This window comes from Convolutriloba macropyga, chromosome 15 (genome assembly GCF_964194025.1).
Source record: "Convolutriloba macropyga chromosome 15, txConMacr16.3, whole genome shotgun sequence".
Taxonomy (NCBI): domain Eukaryota; kingdom Metazoa; phylum Xenacoelomorpha; order Acoela; family Convolutidae; genus Convolutriloba; species Convolutriloba macropyga.
This window is the reverse complement of record NC_134482.1, coordinates 37,942,917-37,965,265: the sequence shown is the minus strand read 5'-3', so window position 1 is coordinate 37,965,265 and position 22,349 is coordinate 37,942,917. Positions and strand designations below refer to the sequence as shown.

General features: G+C 31.9%; 1 protein-coding gene across 1 annotated transcript in view; it reads left to right on the top strand.

The window, feature by feature from the left end:
• The first annotated feature begins 20,389 nt into the window (after positions 1–20,389).
• LOC142354661 (epithelial sodium channel subunit alpha-like) overlaps positions 20,390–22,349 on the top strand; it is a 58,008-nt gene continuing 56,048 nt past the window's right edge. The window contains exon 1 of the mRNA XM_075407015.1: positions 20,390–20,771. Within this exon, the coding sequence (XP_075263130.1) occupies positions 20,463–20,771 (309 nt within the window). The 5' untranslated portion in view covers positions 20,390–20,462. The remainder of the gene's footprint in view (positions 20,772–22,349) is intronic.

Genomic DNA, 22,349 nt, shown 5'->3' with positions numbered 1-22,349 from the left:
AAGCATTATTTAACAAAATTTGCAAATTTCTTTAAACAATTGCAAATTTGACATAAATTTTTAACTAGGGAAGTGTTCTTCCTATAATCAACGTACAATACTCTTTTGAAGTTTTTTCGCAAGCCTTATTGAGATAGCCTAGCCTCAGAGATAAAGGAAAATGACACTCCTAAAAACTGTTACATCTGACCAGTTTTTTAGGTCCTACACTGGTAATTCGAAGAATAAAGGCCTCCCAGGTTGCGGTCTATACGGTAGCAGACTCTGATCCAGCCATTCCGGAAAAAATGACCTATGATCAGACAAGTTCTAAACTTTCATGTCACCCTTTCTCAGGCAAGTTCAGACCACTGGCAAGATGTTTGCGCTCTCCGTATCATCTCTGAGACAAAAACAATTTTTTAATACTTGACCAAAATTTACTCAATTTTTGACAATTTATGGTTATTATGGTTTATCGATAGTCTGTTCTCTTTGATAAGATTCAAGTTTCGATATGATTTTCTAATTCTCTATTTTCAATTTGTGCTTTTTTGATGTTTCATGCAAATTCGCAGCCCTCTTAAATCGCCATACCCTTCAATACGGACAAAAGATAACAGTGAAAAATTATAAATTTATTAAACTCGTACCAGGCTCTGATCAGACTTTCGTTTGGGCAAAATAGTCTCTTCAAAATTGTGTGCAGCCACTGATAATATACTATGGTGCATTTGAAACCACCTTTGATCAAACTACAGTGGGCTTGGAACCCTCAATGATCAGAATTCTGAACTTTGAAAAAGGCAAAGATCAGATTATCGAGACTTTAAAGACATTTGCAGACTCTGCAAATGTCTTTAAAGTCTCGATAATCTGATCTTTGCCTTTTTAGCCCTTTCTGTGACCCCTTCTGCGCATTTTGATTATGTTTCTATTTATATTTGTTAGCCTTAGCTATTTAAGGGTCTCTCTTTTTTTGGACGTTAGGGAATAGGTCGAATCCTATTCTCTAATCTTCAAAAAAGCTAAAGAGGCCCATGCAGCAGCTAAAGGCATGTTTCCGGCGGTTCCTGCAAGACGGTTATCTTGCAAGAGTCTTGTAAGATGGTTGGTTATCTTACAAGACTCTTGCATTTCGGACGGTTATCTTGCAAGATCTTGCAAGATAACCGTCCTCAATCGACTAGGGTATGCTGGATGATAACACAAAATGATCTGTATATCAATTTATTCCTTCATTAAACTATAATAAAAGTCTGAAACTGCTTTCTAAATATTCTAAAACGGTTATTGTTCTTCAGCAATCCCTTAATATCATCAACCTTTTGCTACTACGTCTAGAACAAATTTCTCTTTTCTTGATTTAAACCTCCTTGTACGACATGAACTCGGCTGTGGTGGCGACATCCGAGACCCTCGGCAGCCATTCTGCCAGTCTCTAAAGTGGTCGCACCAACCTGGTGCAGGTTAGCCAGGGAAGCTGAACATGGGAAACCACTGCCGTCAGTTCAGGTGATGCAGCAGGTTTATCTAGCTACCTTAAAACAGCTATTGGATCTTATTGAGACATAAAACGGTGTCGTTAAAAAATAACTTGTTTGCCGGGGGTGGCTGTTGCGTCTGGCGCGTTGGCGTGCTGATCCTGGATAACAGCTCAGGCTATCCCTGTATGGCTGGCTCTGGAAGTGGCTTGGGCTGGCTGTCTTTTGGCTGTTACTGTCAATTAGCTAGCGATACATCGCATTTTAAGTTGATTTGACGCTTGAAGGGGGGCAGCCATTTTAGTTTCAAGCTCGCATATATGGCAATTTTTGAAATCGAAATTTTGGTTTGCACTTTATCTTTTCACATTCAGAATGCTTCTGCTGTAGTTTGTACTGCAAATGGAGTTTGGACGCCACGTCTGCGATTACCGATGAACAGACTGATGGTACTTATGTATAGATAAGAAGCCGCCTCACGGCATCCTGTGTATTTTCAATAGCTTGAGAAATCAATGGGGGCAGTGCTGTGAGAATGGGAGATAGTATGCTACAGCTCTGTGTAGCTATGAGAGCAGAGTAGGGGAATTTCATTAAAAGTAACTCTTAAGTACTGATTTGTTGTAGACTCAGCGCCAAGTTAAACCCAAAGTCAACCCTAAAAAATAAAAGTTCAATTTAATTATGATGCAAATTGAAATCAACGCTAGAATTCATAAGTATTTTTGCGCTTATTTTATGTAAGTGCTATGCTTAGATACGTAAAATTATGTAACAATTGTGCTTAGAAACGGAAAATATTGTACGATCTACGCTTGGAAACGCCAAAATGATCAACGCAATCACCGCCAAGCAGCAAACGTGAAGCTAGAGCCCGATTTATGTAGAATGCATTTCCTAAAAAAAACAAAAAACCGTTTTACAGTGGTAGTAGAAGCGACAAGCATATTAGAGTTCAGTTTTTTGTTGCTCACTGACAGAGGTCTAAGGCTGTATCAATTCGAGAACAACGCGTGAAAACGCTTAATTTATGCTAGATCTACGCTTGGAAACGCTACAATTATGTGTGACAAGCTTTGACGAGTTGATAAGTCAACCGCGAATTTCCTATGTGCACACATAACTATTCAACGCTAGTCAATGCTTATCAATCATCGTTTTTTTCGCTATTCCTCGGCCCAGATGGCAGTACAAAATGCAATAAAAAAGAACAAAATTTCTCAACTGCTCCCTGAAACTCAGGCTACAATTTTTTCCGCTCCATAATTCTCCATAGTTATTGTTCGAATTTTCTGACCTCGTATAATTCGATCAATTTTACTAGATTATTTTCTTTTTTGTCGACACTTTTTTTTGTCGACACTTCAATTTCTGTGCTATATTGAGTAGGTAGCTCATACTAAGGTGGTGAATTCCATGAAATGGCGGATCGTTATGCGTAATTTACCTTAAGGAGCCTCATTAAAGGTCTGGAGTTGGTGTCATATTGATTTCCAGTGATGGATCCCGTGAATGCATATATAGGTTTACAAATTAAAAAATGGATCAATACTTTTCATGAATTGTTTATTATTCCTCTGGCGGATCAGCGAACCTTTCATAGAACTCAAAATTCAGCTGATAGTTTTTATATTAAATTCATAAAAGCGAAATCCCATCAATGATTCATTGTAGTTTAAAATAAGACCAAAATTTCATCTATGAATCCATGCAATTTCCCAGAAAGTTTTATTATTATTCTACAGATATAATTTCCACTTGTTTAATCGAGTTAAGCTTGAGGAGCAGGAAAAGTGCAATAAGATGCACGAATTGCCACTGAGGAGATAAAGTTGCCCTAGTGACCCACGAATTTATAATCTTGTAAGAACCTTGCAAGCAATCTTGCCAGAGAGTATATACTTCCTGCAAGCATCTTGCAAGATTCTTGCAGGATTTGCAGTCATCTTGTTGCAAGATTCTTACAGAGTATATACTTCCTGCAAGCATCTTGCAAGATTCTTGCAGGATTTGCAGTCATCTTGTTGCAAGATTCTTACAGTTGTTCTCACCTTGGATAAAAACGCTGAATACGACAACGTTAGTGATGATTTAGCGGGTCTACTTCTTTTCAACCCGATTCATTTTACCCCTCATATTTGAACCCCATATCTTTTAACCCCTCTAACATTAAACCCCTATATCACTTTACCCCTCTCTCATTTCATCACGCCAATTAGCAGTCGACATTAAAGGCATTTTTGTCATACTTAAGTAGACAATTTAATCCCAGGTTCAGTTGTGATAGTTTCATATCAAGTCCCACGGGCCGCTAAGGCATGGCCATGGCCTGCAAGGCAAGGCCAATTGATTATATTGCTAATTTAATAGTCCTTATTTTACAGAAGATTAAAACCGGGGTTAAATGATAGAGGGGTTAAATGATAGAGGATTGAATCAATTGGGGCTAAAAAAAGGGGTTAAATAAATACCCGGTATCAAAACCAGTTAAAATACCGGTGCTGATACCGGGTTATTGTCGCAACTCTGTACTGAGTTCCAAAATAGCAATTCATGAAGTCATTCTCGTTGAATTTCAGAGCTTTGTGTAGTTTTGTTACTTGAAGCCCCTGTTGGCAATAAAACTTCAAAGCTGCATAATGACGAACATAATTTTGGACTGAAGCGTTTCGAGAAGATTTGGGGTTGACTGGTCTTGTTTCCCAATTCTAATTGATACTGAGAAAGCATTTTAACATCGATTTTAAACTTTTCAGCAGCCAGAGGATAATCATTGTGACATTCATGTAAGTTGCTCGGATAATTCAGATCCACCATCACAAAGTATCCAACATCACTTTCCTCAGACGTTTGCATGATCTTGTCCCAACTGATGTCTGACCATTCAAATTCTCCGGTTGGCAGTTTTTTCATCATTGTTCCACAGCATAAGTTAACGACATCCGGAAAAAGTCCATACGTACCCGGTTTTTCTTCATCAGAGTCATCCAATTATCTGTTGTTCGCTTTCATATACCGCTTTTCGCCAATAACATTCAGCCCCCCCCCCCAGGGATTGCTCTCTCACAAAACAACAGCATTTCTATATCAGAGAGCAAGTGCAGTTTCACTTCAGTTGTCTTCAGCATTGTATCTCTTGTAATATTTGGTGCACTATATTAGTGACAGGGGTATAATCTATATACCTGATCAAACAGCCTCCTGCATTTTCAAAGACATCAGCAAGAACAAGGAGATCGGTTTGGAGATACAACAAGAGATAATAACCGATGTTTTTGCAGCCAAACAATTTTCAAAATCCGTTAGCATGCTGAACGTCCACCTCAGAAATATCAATTTCACCGGAAAGTGAATTAATCCACTGACCACAACAATGAGGCAGCGACCTTTCAGTGAGTTTCTCAAAGCTATCGAGAAATGAGTATGGGAAAAAACTTCTCCACTGCATAATATCGACAGGTTTCGAGAATTGTTCAGATAATCGAAAGTAGTCCTTCGTTTTGACCAGAGTGTCAAGACTCCCGGATAAAAACCGAAAGCTGTCAAGGAAACGAAATTTTTCGTACAGTAGCTTGTGACCTTTGCTTTTACCCATTGGAACCAAGAACGAAAAAGAGATGTATATCTCACTGTTGCAAGGAAATACCGCCAAATTCTCTTCTGGATGAATTTCATTGAATTTTAGTAGATGATGTGCATCATATTTGTATAGGTTGGGGAAGAAAATTGGTGTCAATTTCTGCGAACAGAGCTTAGGGCTACAAATGTTATGTGCCAAATCGTTGACTTCACCAGTGAATCGATTACTGTAAATTACTTTTTTTCCTGATTGAAGTTGTTCTGACAAATGACACCTCCTTCTCTGATCAATCAATTTCTTCCGCTCTTCATCAGTTATTATGAGACGTCTATGCTTCTGTTTTTCTCCGAAGTAGGTTTGGCGTTCTCTCTTGGCCACCGAAAGCATTCTAGGATGCATTTATTGCCTTCAAAGCTATAATAATCACTTCAACTTTTTTAATCACTTGCACAAAAACCCATTGCACAAGGTTTTTGCATTTATTTGCACAAGATTTAACTGTTAACTATGCCCTGGCGACAAGTGTCATGCCTAAGGCTGACAGCCTCTGTGTCAGCACAAATAGCTAAAGGAATCGAAAACGTTTTATTGCAGTTGGTAATTTGAATTTTTGAGTCTGCCGTTGGCATAGTAAAATGAACAGCTTTGTGTTCCCCACATGTATCCAAATGTTTTTCAACTGCTTTTGGTTACCAAAATCTATGAAGACAACGTTCGCAGTACTTGTACCGGTTAGGATTCCTGGTTCCGCACTGGCGGGCCATGAATTCTTGGAATTTCGATCTCGAGCAGTAACGACTGATGTGTTGATTGGTCAGTAACAGCAACGGAATAATTTTTTGTGTAATCACTTTAGACAGGTAAAATGGCAAGATATTGTTTTTGTCAAAACCAAAAAAACTGACTCAAAAATATCCAATTTAAATTTGTGTAAATTTGGCTTGTTTTTGTATTGCTGGTTTTTGTTCTCATTCGCTGGAAACAGTGCTGCAAGGAGTTAATATTCAAAAGCTTTGAATATTCAAAAGAAAGTTGTTTCCCACCAAGGCAGCTGGTGTAGCCATGCAACGGCTTCCTCTGATGAGGTTGAATTATTTATTGTTGATATCCAAATGATCAAATTTCTTAACAACAACTCCTCTACGAGAGGTTGAAAAAATTTGTGTTGAGTTGATCATTTTGTCAATAAAATCAAAAATTTTGTCACCTGTCGGTTCTGTTGTTAAAGTTTATCGACTTAGTTTTTGCATGGCCGCCGACTTTGGTTTCATCTCTTGGTTTCAATATCTTTACAAAAACAGAGAGATGAACTTTCAATGGTGCGAGCTCTGCTATTTTGTTTCTCACAGACCATTTTAGGTCTGCCAAAATCTCCGAAACAAAATTAAACACATCAATTTGGTTGCCCGCTTGTATCCTGAGTGATTGAAAAAAATTTGCGATCGCATGTTTAGCCTTCTGTTGCTCAATTTTTGCTTTTAATTTTTTCTGTAACCTCTGTGATGTTACAGTGAGTATCAGTTTCATGTTTATCACAACGGAAATTTGGCCGAAAATTTGAGTATGATGCTTGCACTTTGTGTACATCTGATATCCATGAACTGTTTTGAAATGATAATTTACACTTTTGCTCTCTGTTAATTTGTTACAGCAAAATCCATATTCATATCTTGCTGTTTTCTTATACTTTGTGTTATGCTCCTTCTGTTGCATTAGTTTCCTTTTCTTGTTGTACTTTTTGGGGCACTGGCCACAATTGAAAATATTCATCTAAAACAACAAAAAAGGTACATAAAAGTTTGACCACTGAGGAACACTTGGAAAAACATTCAAGAAGCCTAATACACGGATCAAATTGCTAAGTTACACAAGCAAATTGTTTTGCGTTGAATATAATAATGTGTGATATTTTTTTTTAAAAAAAAAGAATAAGGAAACGGTTTTTAAAAATCACTTAATCTACTCTCTTAAAATACCCAAGAAGTAACACTGATGAATTGAAGGGGTTACCTGTTTTTGACGTTGTGTAAATTCTTTTTGGTTTTTGCAATTTTTCCAGTTGACAGGTAATACCTGATTAAAGTTCAGTCCAACGCAGTTTATCATGGAAAATATAAGTGTTATATCTGATAAACAAAATTCCAATACCAAAAATGGCAAGAATGTTTCAGACAAGAATCAGTAACTGAAGGGAAACTACTATGTTCAGACGCTTTGCGTTAAATTTCGCTATCATTAATTCTGTTGAAAAAAAAAACAATCTGTAATCAGCCAATTTTTTCTAAAAAGTAACAATTCGTTTTAAAAGGATATTTCTGGTTTGATTTTTTAGCAACAGCCCGCGTACTTTTTCAGAGAAAAAATAAGAATTTTCGCTTCAAACCTCTTAGTACAATTGTGCCTGCAGAAAATTTAATTTATAGAAAAAAGTTGCTTGAATTTAATCCCATTGACTGCTTTGCAGTTGTTGAATGGTTTAAAATAATTTTTCTAACTAGAAAACTTGTTTTTATAATTTTTGGTTGGTTTTCTGAAATCTGATGATCCATCAAATATTTACATGTATTAAATCGTTTCCTGTTTGGTTGCTTGTGAAACGCTTCAATGAAACCATGACTGAATCGTCTGAAAATTTAAATCCCAAATTTTTTGCAGGTGATCCCAAAGTCAGCCTTCTTGAAACTATTGGACAGAAATGCAGATTTTAAGGCAAAAAGACTTGCAATTGACTGGTTTTAAACTGTTTCTAAGAAAAATTACAATAAAAAACATGTTTAGTCCTCCAAGTTGTTTTAGTACACGGAGTGCAAAAAAATGAATATCACTAACTTTCAATTGCAACAATTAGGTTCTAGTAAAAGAGACAAAACTTACTTCTGTAGGAAAAATCTTGAGCAGGTTTCAAAATTATTACTAGGATGAAAACTATTTCATAGGGAAAGAGAACAAACGTCTAATCGGTGGTTGTTGAAAGCTCTAAAATGAACTTTTTGTCGCGAGGGATTTCTTCTTCAAGTTAATTACTCTTTTTATTGTGCTGTAATAGTTTTTAATCTGTATAACAAATCTTAATTAAAGGTCTATATTTATTAAACAGCTAATTTCTTAGTGCGTACTCAGTGGAGCCCCAAAAATAGCATTCCACTTAAAAATGTTTTTTGCTTCCGACTCAGATTAATATTTGGTTGTTATTGGCTGATTTTGCAACTGGTTTTAAAATATTTGAACTCTATAGATTGACTACAAAATCGATTTGTAAATGCGTTAAGTTTTCAAATGACTTTTTCTCTTAAAATTCTCTTTTTGCGCGCTCGGATTTAAAAACAAATTTTTGGACTAATCAATTACTTTCATTGAAATGTGTTAGCAATCATATTAATACATGACAGAATCATTTTTTGGCTATAAGATTGCTATTGAAGTTGTTCAGTTCTTCAAGAATGCCAATGAAAATTTTGACAGAAGAAGTAGACGCTCCATTGTCAGAATAGTTGAAGAGTAAATCATGCCTTCCATTGACCTATGTCTCATTAAACACTAATCTATTTCAGTACAAATGCAAAACAAAATGTTTGATCTTCATTTTCAGCCTACGTCAACACACATTAAAGACATCGTTACATAGATCACGTGAAAATGTACAAAGCTCTGTTGATTATTTATTTCCGAGAAAGCAAATATTTTTATCGGTTGTTTTATCTGTTAAAATTTACGGCATTCTTCAAGTAGTTTATAAAAGAAGTGTAAAGTTTTCATAAAACAACAGAAGCTACATTAATTACTTCTGGTTTGTTATAGCTGATTTTTTAAATCAGATTTTCCTCAAGCTCTGAAGTTTCTCATAAACTAGCTACTATGGCAACTCAATGCTTATCTTGTCGTGCAGATCTTTATCTTACCAATCAGTATTTTAATTCTGTTAAATTTATTTTGCTTTTTGACAAATTTTGGCAGTGCTGATACCAAATACAGAGCGACAAAATATACAAATGACGTTGAAAACCACCGCTGATTGACAAATGACAGCTGGCGCTTTATACAATTTGTATACCAACAAAAGTTTTTTGGTTCTGTTTTTTGGTTGAAAATTAATGTGAGTAAAAATACATTTTAAATGTGACCAAAGTTTTGTGAGTTGAAAAAATGTTTTCGCTGCTTCAGAAGCATCCAAAAATTTTAAAAAATGTTTTTCCGACAAAATCATCTGTACATTTTGTATATTTTGCATCATTTTTGTAACTTTTGTGGATTTGTATACATAACCTTTATACTGTTGTTTTTTTCATCCAGAAAAAAGTTTAAAAAACAACTCTGTGCTCATATAAATAAGTCATCAAAGGTCATTTATACATCATTTTTCTCCTTTTAATATAGAAGTCTTAGAGATAAATTTTCTAATTAAAATTTGTTAAGTTACGGAAAATTAACTCATATATATCATAAAAACTTTCATTTTTGTTCACAGAAAGTTTATATGTTTGATCAAAGGTCACTTGTACATCATTTTTTTGCATATGGTACCAGTCATTGAGAAAAATCGTCTTACAGAAAAGTTTTTCAAATTGTAAAAACTAACAGAAAAAAACTTTGAAATGTATCAATTTTGCTGTTATAAACTATATATGAGTTACCAAAGGTCAACTAAATTTTTATTGGGTGCACCAGAAATAAATTATGGTTTAATTAAGAGAGATTTTTTAGGTCCAAAAAAATACGAAAATTTTCCAAAACTTATCCAAAGTTTTTTGATTAAATTTTGGAGGTATCTCTTCAGACTTGTAAAAAAAAATTGAAATGAAACCAAAATTTTGTTACATGAGATAAACAAAGAAAATATTGAAACAATTCTAAATTTTCTAAGGTTGTCAAAGGCTCTGCAATGATTGCTTATATTTCTCGCTCACACTTGTTTTATACAAAAACTTTTATCCTACTTGATCGAAAAAAAGTTCAAGGAAAGCACTCAAGAATCCCTAATGTTCTCATTTATATCGTTTGAGATTTGCCATTGACAAGGACACCAGAATTTTTACTAATTTTTCTTAATACATGAAAATAAGAAACCCTCCAGAATTATTCTTAAAACGCAGCAAAAAAACCTTGAGGTATCAGAGGCCAAAGTTCCTGTAATAAAACCAGATCTGTTTTTATAAAGATAGATTTGTTTTGAAAAAACAATGATTGGCAAATATTTAAACAAAAAGGTATCAAACATTATTGAAACCCATATGTGCAATTCTGTATATCTTTATTTTTATTTTAAAAATTCAAAATTTTTTCCGGACGCTATTCAAATATGAAATTTGCATGAAAACAAGTTTTTTTGGAAACGTACCGAAAAGCCCATCTTTGTGTTATTGACTTTTAGGAAAATCTTCATTAGATTGAAAGGTTTGTTCGAATTAAAGCAAAATTTTCAAAGATTATTTTCAAAGTAATCCTTAAAATTTCAATGAGTTTCCAGCAGTCAATGGATGCAAAGGAGTTCTTGTTAGATGCCATAAAATCTGATAAACATTGCACAGAATTGTTTTAAACTTTGTTCCTGAATGAAAAAAACAACAATATAAAAAATTACGTTTGCAAAACTTACAAAACTTACAATAAATTTTGCAAAATTTACAAAATTTTCAGATGATTTTGTCAGAAAAGCATTTTTTTTATTTTTCTAATGCTTTTGAATCACCGAAAACACTTTTTCAACTCAATAAAATTTTGCCACAATATTTAGGTTGTTAAAAGTTGTTTTGTGTTAATTTTCATTAATTAGACAACTTTAAAGAAACTTTTCTTCAGGGCTTGTACAATTAGGAAGAAAATGATGTACAAATAACGCTTGATGACTCATAAGTGCTTTATGTGAGCAATGTTTAAGTTTTTTAAAAGTAGTTTTGCGATAATTTTCACTCATTATACAACTTTTACTTACCAATTTTTTCTCTGGTACTTGTACTTTAAGAGGAAATAAAAGTGACATTGGAGTGACCTTTGATGACTCATATATACTTTGTACGGAACACAATTGAAATTTATAAGTATTTTTGTGTGAGTTTCCACTAATGCAGCAATTTTTCTATAATAATTTTTTCTCTGGGACTTATACGTAGAGAGGAAAAAAAGATGTGCGAATGACCTTTGATGAGTTTTATATATATTCTATGTGCGATGCACTCGTAATGAATGATAATTATGTGTTTGTATTAAAGCGGCTATTTGACTTCAAGACAGCTCCTCTCTTTTAAATATATTGAAAAAAAATGCTTGTTGACGGTTAGGGTTTAACATTTTTTATCTCTATGGATTTTCCGACCAGCATGTTTTATATTTTGAACAGTGGATGAGTTTTATAGGTGAAAATCAGTTATGATGGAAGTGTTACATGAAGTAAAAAGAAGATTTTTAGAACAAACTTTTTGAAAGTTTTCTGTTTTGCTTCCTCAAAGCGCTCCTCTTGCTGAGAACGCTCTGATGATATATCCACAATATGCACTTCATCGGGTTTCCAGATGTTCTCTTTTTTTTGCTTCCCTAAACCAATTAATTTTTTTGAGGGAAGCTTGCAGCGCTCGAAAGTTAAACAAGAGGAAGAGGTTTTTTCTTTTTCCTGCTAGATTTCGCGCTCTCTGCAACCAAAGTGCCAAGATGTTCTTCCGCCCCTTCCTGCTTGGCACTGCTCTTTCTGACAGGTTCTTCAAAATTAAAAAACAAGATGTTTCTATGTATTTCGGCTTCCCTGTTTTTACTTCTTGAGTTTGTTTGCGGGGTATAGGTTACTCGCAGCTTGCAATTGACTTTTTCTACTCGACAGTTGTCTTCGCTATCGAAAATCACTAACCTTAGCTGGACAAAAAAAAAATTAATCCTGGTAAAGATTCGATTCTTTCAGATTTTTATTTTTATCTTTGAGAACGCTTTTTAGTGCCTGATTTTTTTGACATAAACTCTATTGAAGAATCATTTACTTGTTTTTATCGAGTTCAAACTTGTTGTTTTTGAGTACGAGTTTTGTCAATGCGTTTAACGTCTGAATCATACAGCTTGTTTTGTAATAAATGAAAGGGAAGTATTTTAACAGTCTGAACGATACAAGTTCGAGTTCGAGTTTGTGTTCTAAAAATAGCCCTTCGGTAATAATTTCATGAGAAACCAGAACACTTCAAACCTATGTTTGAAACTTAGCTTTGTGTTAACTTTCATTAATTAAAGAACTTTTAATTAGGAGAATTTCCCTAGGACTGGTTCTTTAAGATAAAAAAAATGTTATACAAATGACTTCTGATTTTCGTATATGCTTTAGGTGAGTAATATTTTTTAGAAGTAGTTTCGTGTTAATTTCTAGTAATTAAACAACTTTTAATTAAGAAAGTTTTCTCTATGACTGGTTCTTTAAGATAAAAAAAAGTTTGTACAAATGACTTTTCATTTTCATATATGCTTTATTTGAGTAACATTTTTTGAAAGTAGTTTTGTGTTAATTTTCACTAATTAAACAATTTTTACATAAGAACATTTTTTCTATGACAGGTAAATTAGGAGGGGAAAAATATTGTATAATTTGCATTTGATGACTCATATATGCTTTATGTGAGCAATAATTAAATTTTTTAAAAGTAGTTTTGTGTTAGTTTTCACAAAAAAACAGCTTTTACCTAAGAATGTTTTCTCTATGACTGGTACATTAGGAGGGAAAAATTGTTGTACAATTTGCATTTGATGTCTCATATATGCTTTATGTGGGCAATATTTAAGTTTTTTAAAAAGTTTTTGGTTTTAATTTTCTTTAAACGAACAACTTTTACTATAGAATTTTTTCCCTATGACTGGTACATTAGGAGGAAAAAATGTTTTACAAATTACATTTGATGACTCAAACATGCTCTATGTGAGCAATATTTAAACTTTTAAAAGTATTTTTGTGTTAGTTTTCACTAATGAAACAATTTTTAATGAGTAAAATTTTCTCTATGACTGTTTCTTTAAGATAAAAAAATTGTTGTACAAATTACTTTTGATTTTCATATTTGCTTTAGGTGAGTAATATTTTTTTGAAAGTAGTTTTGTTTCAATTTTCAGTAATTAAACAACTTTTAATTAGAAAGTTTTCTCAATGACTGGTTCTTTAAAATAAAAAAATATTGTAAAAATTACTTTCGATTTCATAAATGCTTTATGTGAGTAATCTTTTCATAAATGTAGTTTTGTGTTAATTTTCCCTAATTGAACGACTTTTCTTAAGAACATTTTTGCTATGACTGGTACATTAGGAGGGAAAAATTGATGTCTAGTTTGCATTTGATGGCTCATATATGCTTTATGTGGGCAATATTTAGTTTTTTCAAAGTTTTTTGTTTTAATTTTCTTTAATTAAACAATTTTTACTATAGAATTTTTTCCCTATGACTGGTACATTAGGAGGAAAAAATGTTTTACAAATTACATTTGATGACTCAAACATGCTCTATGTGAGCAATATTTAAACTTTTAAAAGTATTTTTGTGTTAGTTTTCACTAATGAAACAATTTTTAATTAGAAAAATTTTCTCTATGACTGGTTCTTTAAGATAAAAAAATTCTGTACGAATGACTTTTGATTTTCATATTTGCTTTAGGTGAGTAATATTTTTTTTAAAAGTAGTTTTGTGTTAACTTTCAGTAATTAAACAACTTTTAATTAGACAGCTTTCTCTATGACTGGTTTTTTAAGATAAAAAAGTTGTACAAATGACTTTTGATTTTCATATATGCTTTATGTGAGTAATATTTTTTTAAAAATAGTTTTGTGTTAATTTTCCCTAATTGAACAACATTTTTTAAGATTATTTTCGCTATGACTGGTACATTAGGAGGGAAAAACTGTTGTATAATTTGCATTTAATGGCTCTTATATGCTTTATGTGGGCTATATTTAAGTTATTAAAAATATTTTTGGGTTAATTTTCATTAATTAAACAACTTTTACCAAAGATTTTTTTCTCTATGACTCGTACATTAGGAGGAAAAGGATGTTGTACAAATTACATTTGATGACTCAAATATGCTTGATGTGAGCCATATTTAAATTTTAAAAATAGTTTTGTGTTAGTTTTCACTAATCAAACAACTTTTAATTGAGGATATTTTCTCTATGACTGGTACATTAGGAGGGAAAAATTGTTGTATAACTTGCATTTAATGGCTCGTGTATGCTTTATGTGGGCAATATTTAAGTTTTTAAAAATAATGTTGTGTTAGTTATCATTAATTAAAAACTTTTTGCAATAGAATTTTTTGTCCATGACTGTTACAATAGGAGGAAAAAAACGTTGTACAAATTACATTTGATGACTCAAATATGCTTTATTTGAGCAATGTTTAAATTTTTAGAAGTAGTTTTTGGTTAGTTTTCACTAATGAAACAACTCTTACCTAAGAATATTTTTTCTATGACTGGTACAATAGGAGGGAAAAATTGTTGTACAAATTTACATTTGATGACTCAAATATGCTTTATGTGAGCAATATTTAAATTTTTAAAAGTAGTTTGGTGTTAGTTTTCACTAATGAAACAACTTTTAAGGAGTAAAATTTTCTCTATGACTGTTTCTTTAAGATAAAAAAATTGTTGTACAAATTACTTTTGATTTTCATATATGCTTTAGGTGAGTAATAATTTTTTGAAAGTAGTTTTGTTTTAATTTTCAGTAATTAAACAACTTTTAATTAGAAACTTTTCTCAATGACTGGTTCATTAAAATAAAAAAAATGTTTTAAAAATTTTTTTTGATTTTCATATATGCTTTATGTGAGTAAGCTTTTCATAAATGTAGTTTTGTGTTAATTTTCCCTATTTGAACGATTTTTCTCAAGAACATTTTTGCTATGACTGGTACATTAGGAGGGAAAAATTGTTGTATAATTTGCATTTGATGGCTCATATATGCTTTATGTGGGAAATATTTAAGTTTTTTCAAAGTTTTTTCGTTGTAATTTTCTTTAGTTAAGCAATTTTTACTATAGAGTTTTTTCTCTATGACTGGTACATTAGGAGGAAAAAAATGTTTTACAAATTACATTTGATGACTCAAATATGCTCTATGTGAGCAATATTTAATTTTTTAAAAGTATTTTTGTGTTAGTTTTCACTAATGAAACAATTTTTAATGAGTAAAATTTTCTCTATGACTGTTTCTTTAAGATAAAAAATTGTTGTACAAATTACTTTTGATTTTCATATATGCTTTAGGTGAGTAATATTTTTTTGAAAGTAGTTTTGTTTCAATTTTCAGTAATTAAACAACTTTTAATTAGAAAGTTTTCTCAATGACTGGTTCTTTAAAATAAAAAAATATTGTAAAAATTACTTTCGATTTCATATATGCTTTATGTGAGTAATCTTTGCATAAATGTAGTTTTGTGTTAATTTTCACTAATTGAACGACTTTTCCTAAGAACATTTTTGCTATGACTGGTACATTAGGAGGGAAAAATTGATGTCTAGTTTGCATTTGATGGCTCAGATATGCTTTATGTGGGCAATATTTAAGTTTTTTCAAAGTTTTTTGTTTTAATTTTCTTTAATTAAACAATTTTTACTATAGAACTTTTTCTCTATGACAGGTACATTAGGAGGAAAAAAATGTTTTACAAATTACATTTGATGACTCAAATATGCTCTATGTGAGCAATATTTAATTTTTTAAAAGTATTTTTGTGTTAGTTTTCACTAATGAAACAATTTTTAATGAGTAAAATTTTCTCTATGACTGTTTCTTTAAGATAAAAAAATTGTTGTACAAATTACTTTTGATTTTCATATATGCTTTAGGTGAGTAATATTTTTTTGAAAGTAGTTTTGTTTTAATTTTCAGTAATTAAACAACTTTTAATTAGAAAGTTTTCTCAATGACTGGTTCTTTAAAATAAAAAAATATTGTAAAAATTACTTTCGATTTCATATATGCTTTATGTGAGTAATCTTTTCATAAATGTAATTTTGTGTTAATTTTCCCTAATTGAACGACTTTTCTTAAGAACATTTTTGCTATGACTGGTACATTAGGAGGGAAAAATTGATGTCTAGTTTGCATTTGATGGCTCATATATGCTTTATGTGGGCAATATTTAAGTTTTTTCAAAGTTTTTTGTTTTAATTTTCTTAATTAAACAATTTTTACTATAGAATTTTTTCTCTATGACTGGTACATTAGGAGGAAAAAAATGTTTTACAAATTACATTTGATGACTCAAATATGCTCTATGTGAGCAATTTTTAATTTTTTAAAAGTATTTTTGTGTTAATTTTCACTAATGAAACAATTTTTAATGAGTAAAATTTTCTCTATGACTGTTTCTTTAAGATAAAAAAATTGTTGTACAAATTACTTTTGATTTTCATATATGCTTTAGGTGAGTAATATTTTTTTGAAAGTAGTTTTGTTTTAATTTTCAGTAATTGAACAACTTTTAATTAGAAAGTTTTCTCAATGACTGTTTCTTTAAAATAAAAAAATATTGTAAAAATTACTTTTGATTTCATATATGCTTTATGTGAGTAATCTTTTCATAAATGTAGTTTTGTGTTAATTTTCCCTAATTGAACGACTTTTCTTAAGAACATTTTTGCTATGACTGGTACATTAGGAGGGAAAAATTGATGTCTAGTTTGCATTTGATGGCTCATATATGCTTTATGTGGGCAATATTTAAGTTTTTTCAAAGTTTTTTGTTTTAATTTTCATTAATTAAACAATTTTTACTATAGAATTTTTTCTCTATGACTGGTACATTAGGAGGAAAAAAATGTTTTACAAATTACATTTGATGACTCAAATATGCTCTATGTGAGCAATATTTAATTTTTTAAAAGTATTTTTGTGTTAGTTTTCACTAATGAAACAACTTTTAATTAGGAAAATTTTCTCTATGACTGGTTCTTTAAGATAAAAAAATGTTGTACAAAAGACTTTTGATTTTCATATATGCTTTAGGTGAGTAATATTTTTTAAAGTAGATTTGTGTTAATTTTTAGTAATTAAACAACTTTTAATTAGAAAGTTTTCTCTATGACTGGTTTTTTAATATAAAAAAAAACGTTGTACAAATGACTTTTGATTTTCATATATGCTTTAGGTGAGTAAAATTTTTTTTAAGTAGTTTTGTGTTAATTTTCAGTAATTAAACAACTTTTAATTAGAAAGTTTTCTCTATGACTGGTTTTTTATGATAAAATAATGTTGTACAAATGACTTCGATGTTCATATATGCGTTAGGTGAATAATATTTTTTAAAAGTAGTTTTATTTTAATTTTCCCTAATTGAAAAACTCTTTTTAAGAATATTTTCGCTATGGCTGCTACATTAGGAGGAAAAAATTGTTGTATAATTTGCACTTGATTGCTCATATATGCTTTAAGTGGGCAGTATTTAAGTTTTTTAAAAATATATTTGGGTTTATTTTCTTTAATTAAATAATTTTTGAAAAAGAATTTTTTCTCTATGACTGGTACATTAGGAGGAAAAAAATGTCGTACAAATTACATTTGATGACTCAAATATGCCTGATGTGAGCAATACTTAAATTTTTAAGAGTAGTTTTGTGTTATTTTTCACTAATGAAACAACTTTTAATTAAGGATATTTTCTCTATGACTGGTTCATTAGGAGGGAAAAATTGTTGTATAATTTGCATTTAATGTCTCATGTATGTTATATGTTATGTTTTCTGTGGGCAATGTTTAAGTTTTTTAAAAGTAGTTTTGCGATAATTTTCACTCATTATACAACTTTTACTTACGAATTTATTTTCTCTGGTACCTGTACATTAAGAGGAAAAATAAGTGACATGGGAATGACCTTTGATGACTTTGTATTTCAACTTAAAAATTTCAGTTTATAAATTGAAATATTCAAGTGTTTTTGTGTGAGTTTTCCACTAATGCAGCAATTTTTCTATATTAATTTTTTCTCTGAGACTTATACATAGAGAGGAAAAAATGATGTACGAATGAGCTTTGATGGGTTTTATATATTTTCTATGTGTGATGCACTCTTAATAAATGATAAATATGTGTTTGGATTAAAGCGGCTGTTTGACTTTAAGACAGCTCGTCTCAATTAAATATGTTGAAAAAAATGCTTGCTGACGGTTAGGGCTTGATGTTTTTTATCTATTTGGATGTTCCGACCACCTTGCTTTATTTTTTGAACAGTGGATGAGTTTAAAGGTGAAAATTAGAAATAAGGGAAATGTTACATGAAGTAAAAAGAAAATTTTTATAACATACTTTTTAAAAGTTTTCTGTTTTGCTTCCTCAAACCACTCCTCTTGTTGAGGGATTGCTGACGCGCTCTGATGATATATCAACAATATTCTTTTCATCGGGTTTCCAGGTGTTCTCTTTTTTTCCTTCCCTATACCAATTAATTTTTTGAGGGAAGCTTGCAGCGCTCGAAAGCTAAACATGAAGAAGAAGTTTTTTGTTTTCCTGCTATATTTCCTGCTCTCTGCAACCAAAAAGAACAAGATGTTCTTCAGCCACTTTCTTCTTGGCACTGCTCTATCTGACTGATTCTTCAAAATTAAAGAACAAGATGTTTCTATGTATTTCGGCTTCCTTGTTTTTACTTCTTGAATTTCTTTGCGGGGTATAGGTTACTCGCAGCTTGCAATTGACTTTTTTCTACTCGACGGTTGTCTTCGTTATCGAAAACCACTAATCTTAGCTGGACAAAAAAACCAATTAATCCTGGTAAAGATTCGATTGATTCAGATTTTTATCTTTATCTTTGAGAATGCTTTTCAGTGCCTTAATTTTTTGACATAAACTCTATTGAAGAATCATTCACTTGTTTTTATCGGGTTCAAACTTGTTGTTTTCGAGTACGAGTTCTGTCAATGCGTTTAACGTGTGAATCATACAGCTTGTTTTGTAATAAATGAAAGGGAAGTATTTTAACAGTCTGAACGATACAAGTTCGAGTTCGAGTTTGTGTTCTAAAAATAGCCCTTAGGTAATAATTTCGTGAGAAAGCAGAACACTTCAAACCTATGTTTGCAGACGTTTCTCATGAATTTATAAGTTACTTCATTTCAACTTTTCCATGAAAAATCTCTGAGCCTGCATACGCAATGCCAATATACGGCTTATCCACATTGGACGTCGCCAAATTTTGGTACTACGCAAAAGCTTTCTTGACAAATTTGGATTGGATTTATAGCGCTCATACATTTGTCGGGTATACAAAAAATATTTTTCGAAGAGTAAATTCTTGATTAAGTAGCCCGTATCAATGAATGAATAAAACCTGTTGGCTTCAAAATGGAGGTAACCTAAGTCTATTATTCATTCAGGCAACAACCCTAATATACAGGGAATGATTGTCAAGAACTTTTCGTTCGCGCGCAGGGTCAAACATTTTTGGGTAAAATGTGCCAAAGTTGGTCTAGAATGTATAGGTTGGTTACTATTTAGGGGTGAAAAGCGGTATACCGATTTAGCTGATATTCGGAAAATTTTCTGAGACTGTCGGAAAATTTTCTCAAGTCCAGTTTAAAACTGACTTTCAGATTTTTCCTGTATGCTTTGGTTTTTTACACTCCCCCTTTTTCATACCGGGCAAGAGGGGACAAAAAACCATAAATGTAAAGCTTGAACTTAGTTCTATTCGGTTCAGAGGAAATCATGCAAAAATCATGTCATATTTGAGAAAAGTTCACTTTTCATAAGAATTGCCTGATTTTTCTATGCTCATCGTAAAATATTAAAGGCACATACTGATGGAAAAAAGTTCTATTCCTAATTCCAGCACAATTTCAAATCAAGATATTATGAAAAATCTTTTGCATCGTGTATTTTTGTTTCGTCACTTTTCGATGTTTTCATCAATGTTAGCAAAATTCCTTTCGTTCAGCTTTGTGTATCACTGTAATAATTTGATGGTTAGATAATTTCTAAAATAGCTTCAATCAATTTTTTCATCTGGCCTTCAAAAAGTTTTTCTTTGTCATTTTAATCATTCTTAGGCCATATAAGTTAACAAAATAATCACTAATTACTCTTAATGTATAAAATGATTTTTTTTGTTGATTTTGTTGCATTTTTACTAAATTGTTTAATAGTACTTTTACATATCGCATCTGTTCTATACACTGTAGCCTTTTGTTTATTTTTGTAGTTCGCATGCATTATAGTAATAAATAGCAAAAAAAACTATGACAGTAAAACAAAGATTCTGTCCACAGCGCGTTTTCTTTTCATAAAAGCACATCATAAGACAGAAATGAGTAGTATCTATACGTATGTTCATTAGCTTCGTCATACATGATTTGACGTTATTACCAACGCAATTCAAATCAAAGCTCGAACAGCTGAGCTAAAATTAATGCTTAAATGTTTTACTCTACCATTATATATTAGTGTTTAAGTTTCCATTACCAAATAATGAAAAAGCAGAACGCTTATATTATTAGCGGCCTGCGAGCTGGCGACTCAAAACATAGTTCAAATAAGTCGAACCAAAATAAAGTAAGAGAAAACGATCCAAAATTAGCATCAAAATTCGGCGATAACAAAGAAATGACTGAAGTTTCGCCGGCGATGTCTGCAAATTCAACCGATCGTTTGGCCGAAAGTTCTCTCGATAATAATTATAACAGTGGTTATGTGAAATCTGGAAATTTTGACAATTATCCAGATAATGATGTTCGATTCAGAAAGCAGAGTTCAAACGCCCACGGTGACATATCACAGGTAAGATTTTGCCAGTGAAGATCGGATTGAAATCTTTTTAGTTTTTGCTATTTTCTATATTGTGAAACAGCATAACTTACTAAACAGATTCCGCCAGTAAGTTTTTTGTGAAATTATTAATTCTTCTCTAATTTACGTTTATAGGTGTACCTCCCAACACTAATTTTATTTTCATATGTGATATACGTAATTACAAATCGGAAATTGTGAAAAAAACTATCTCGACCCCTTGAATGTTTTTTTTGCTTTTCCGAAGTCTCTTCTCACTGATAGAGAACATAACAAACATGTGCCATGGTGGGTACCCGCTTGCCCGAACTTGAGAAACTTGGTAACGCCGTAGGATTGCACCGTTTATTTCTTAGATGAAAACCCAATCAAAATCCTGTTCAGTGTGATACGGCCATACTATGATATTTAACCCTGTTGAGGTCCCAAACAGAAGTCGGACATGTCCAGACAGAAATGAACGCACAAGGGGTGCGTCCTGCGTTCAAAATTACACGGTCTGGAAACAAGAATGAACGCACCAACGTCTGGTAAACGCACAAAAGTCTGGATACGAACGCATGAAAAATTTTCGTGGGTTCATAATCAGACTTCATTGAGTTCATGTCCCGATTTCTGGAGCGTTCCCGTTCAGACTTTCGTGCATTCATCCAACACTTTTGTGTATTTATGTCCAGACTTTTGTGCGTTCATCTGGCGGAAAAAATTTTTGCCTCCTGCGGTGCATTGCTATGCAAATCACTAAAAATGGGGATACTCTCATCCAAGTTTCGTTCAATTTAAACAGCTCTTTGACCCGATGAAAAAATTAATAAATCAAAATACGTTATTCGGGTAAATCGCAAATTCCCGAAGAAATTTCAACTTTCTTCCCTAACCAAGCGAATGAATTTTTTGTTTTGCACTCCGAAGACACACGGTAAACTAAAAGAAGCATCTGATTTAAAATCATTAACTTCTTGATCCGATGAAAAATACGGAAATTCGGAGCTATTTTTGCGAATAAATCGCATTTTCTACATGTGAACGTAACTTGTTTCATAGGCAAGCTATAGCAGATGTTCTTTTTGTTCTGCAACCGATATGCACAGAGTATACTTCATGCCGAGTTTGGTGACATTTCGAAAACCCCAACTCCTTGACCCAATAAAAAGTACTTATTTTCAAAATCAATTACTCCAATAAATAGCAAATTTCCGTACGAACAACCTACTTGTTTCCAGACAGGCTACACGAACAGTATCTATTCTAATGGTTCCATTTGAACAACTCGTTGACCCAATGAAAACACATATTTTTTTGTTTTCTTCAACTTCAAGTATCAGCACTGCCCCACAGGAAGTAAAAATGTTTCCTTCTGGTGAATGCAAAAAATTGCGTTGAACTTATACTTTCTATTTTCGACTTTTGTCTTAACAAAAACATTAATAGAAAAAAATTTTAATTTAATCATCCTGAAACAAACAAGGCCCACAGATTACGCTCCAGCGTAAAAGATAAAAACAGTGCTGAATCTTATGCCACAGATAAAATTGGAGAAGTAAAACTGACTGATTTGAGGTAGAATTT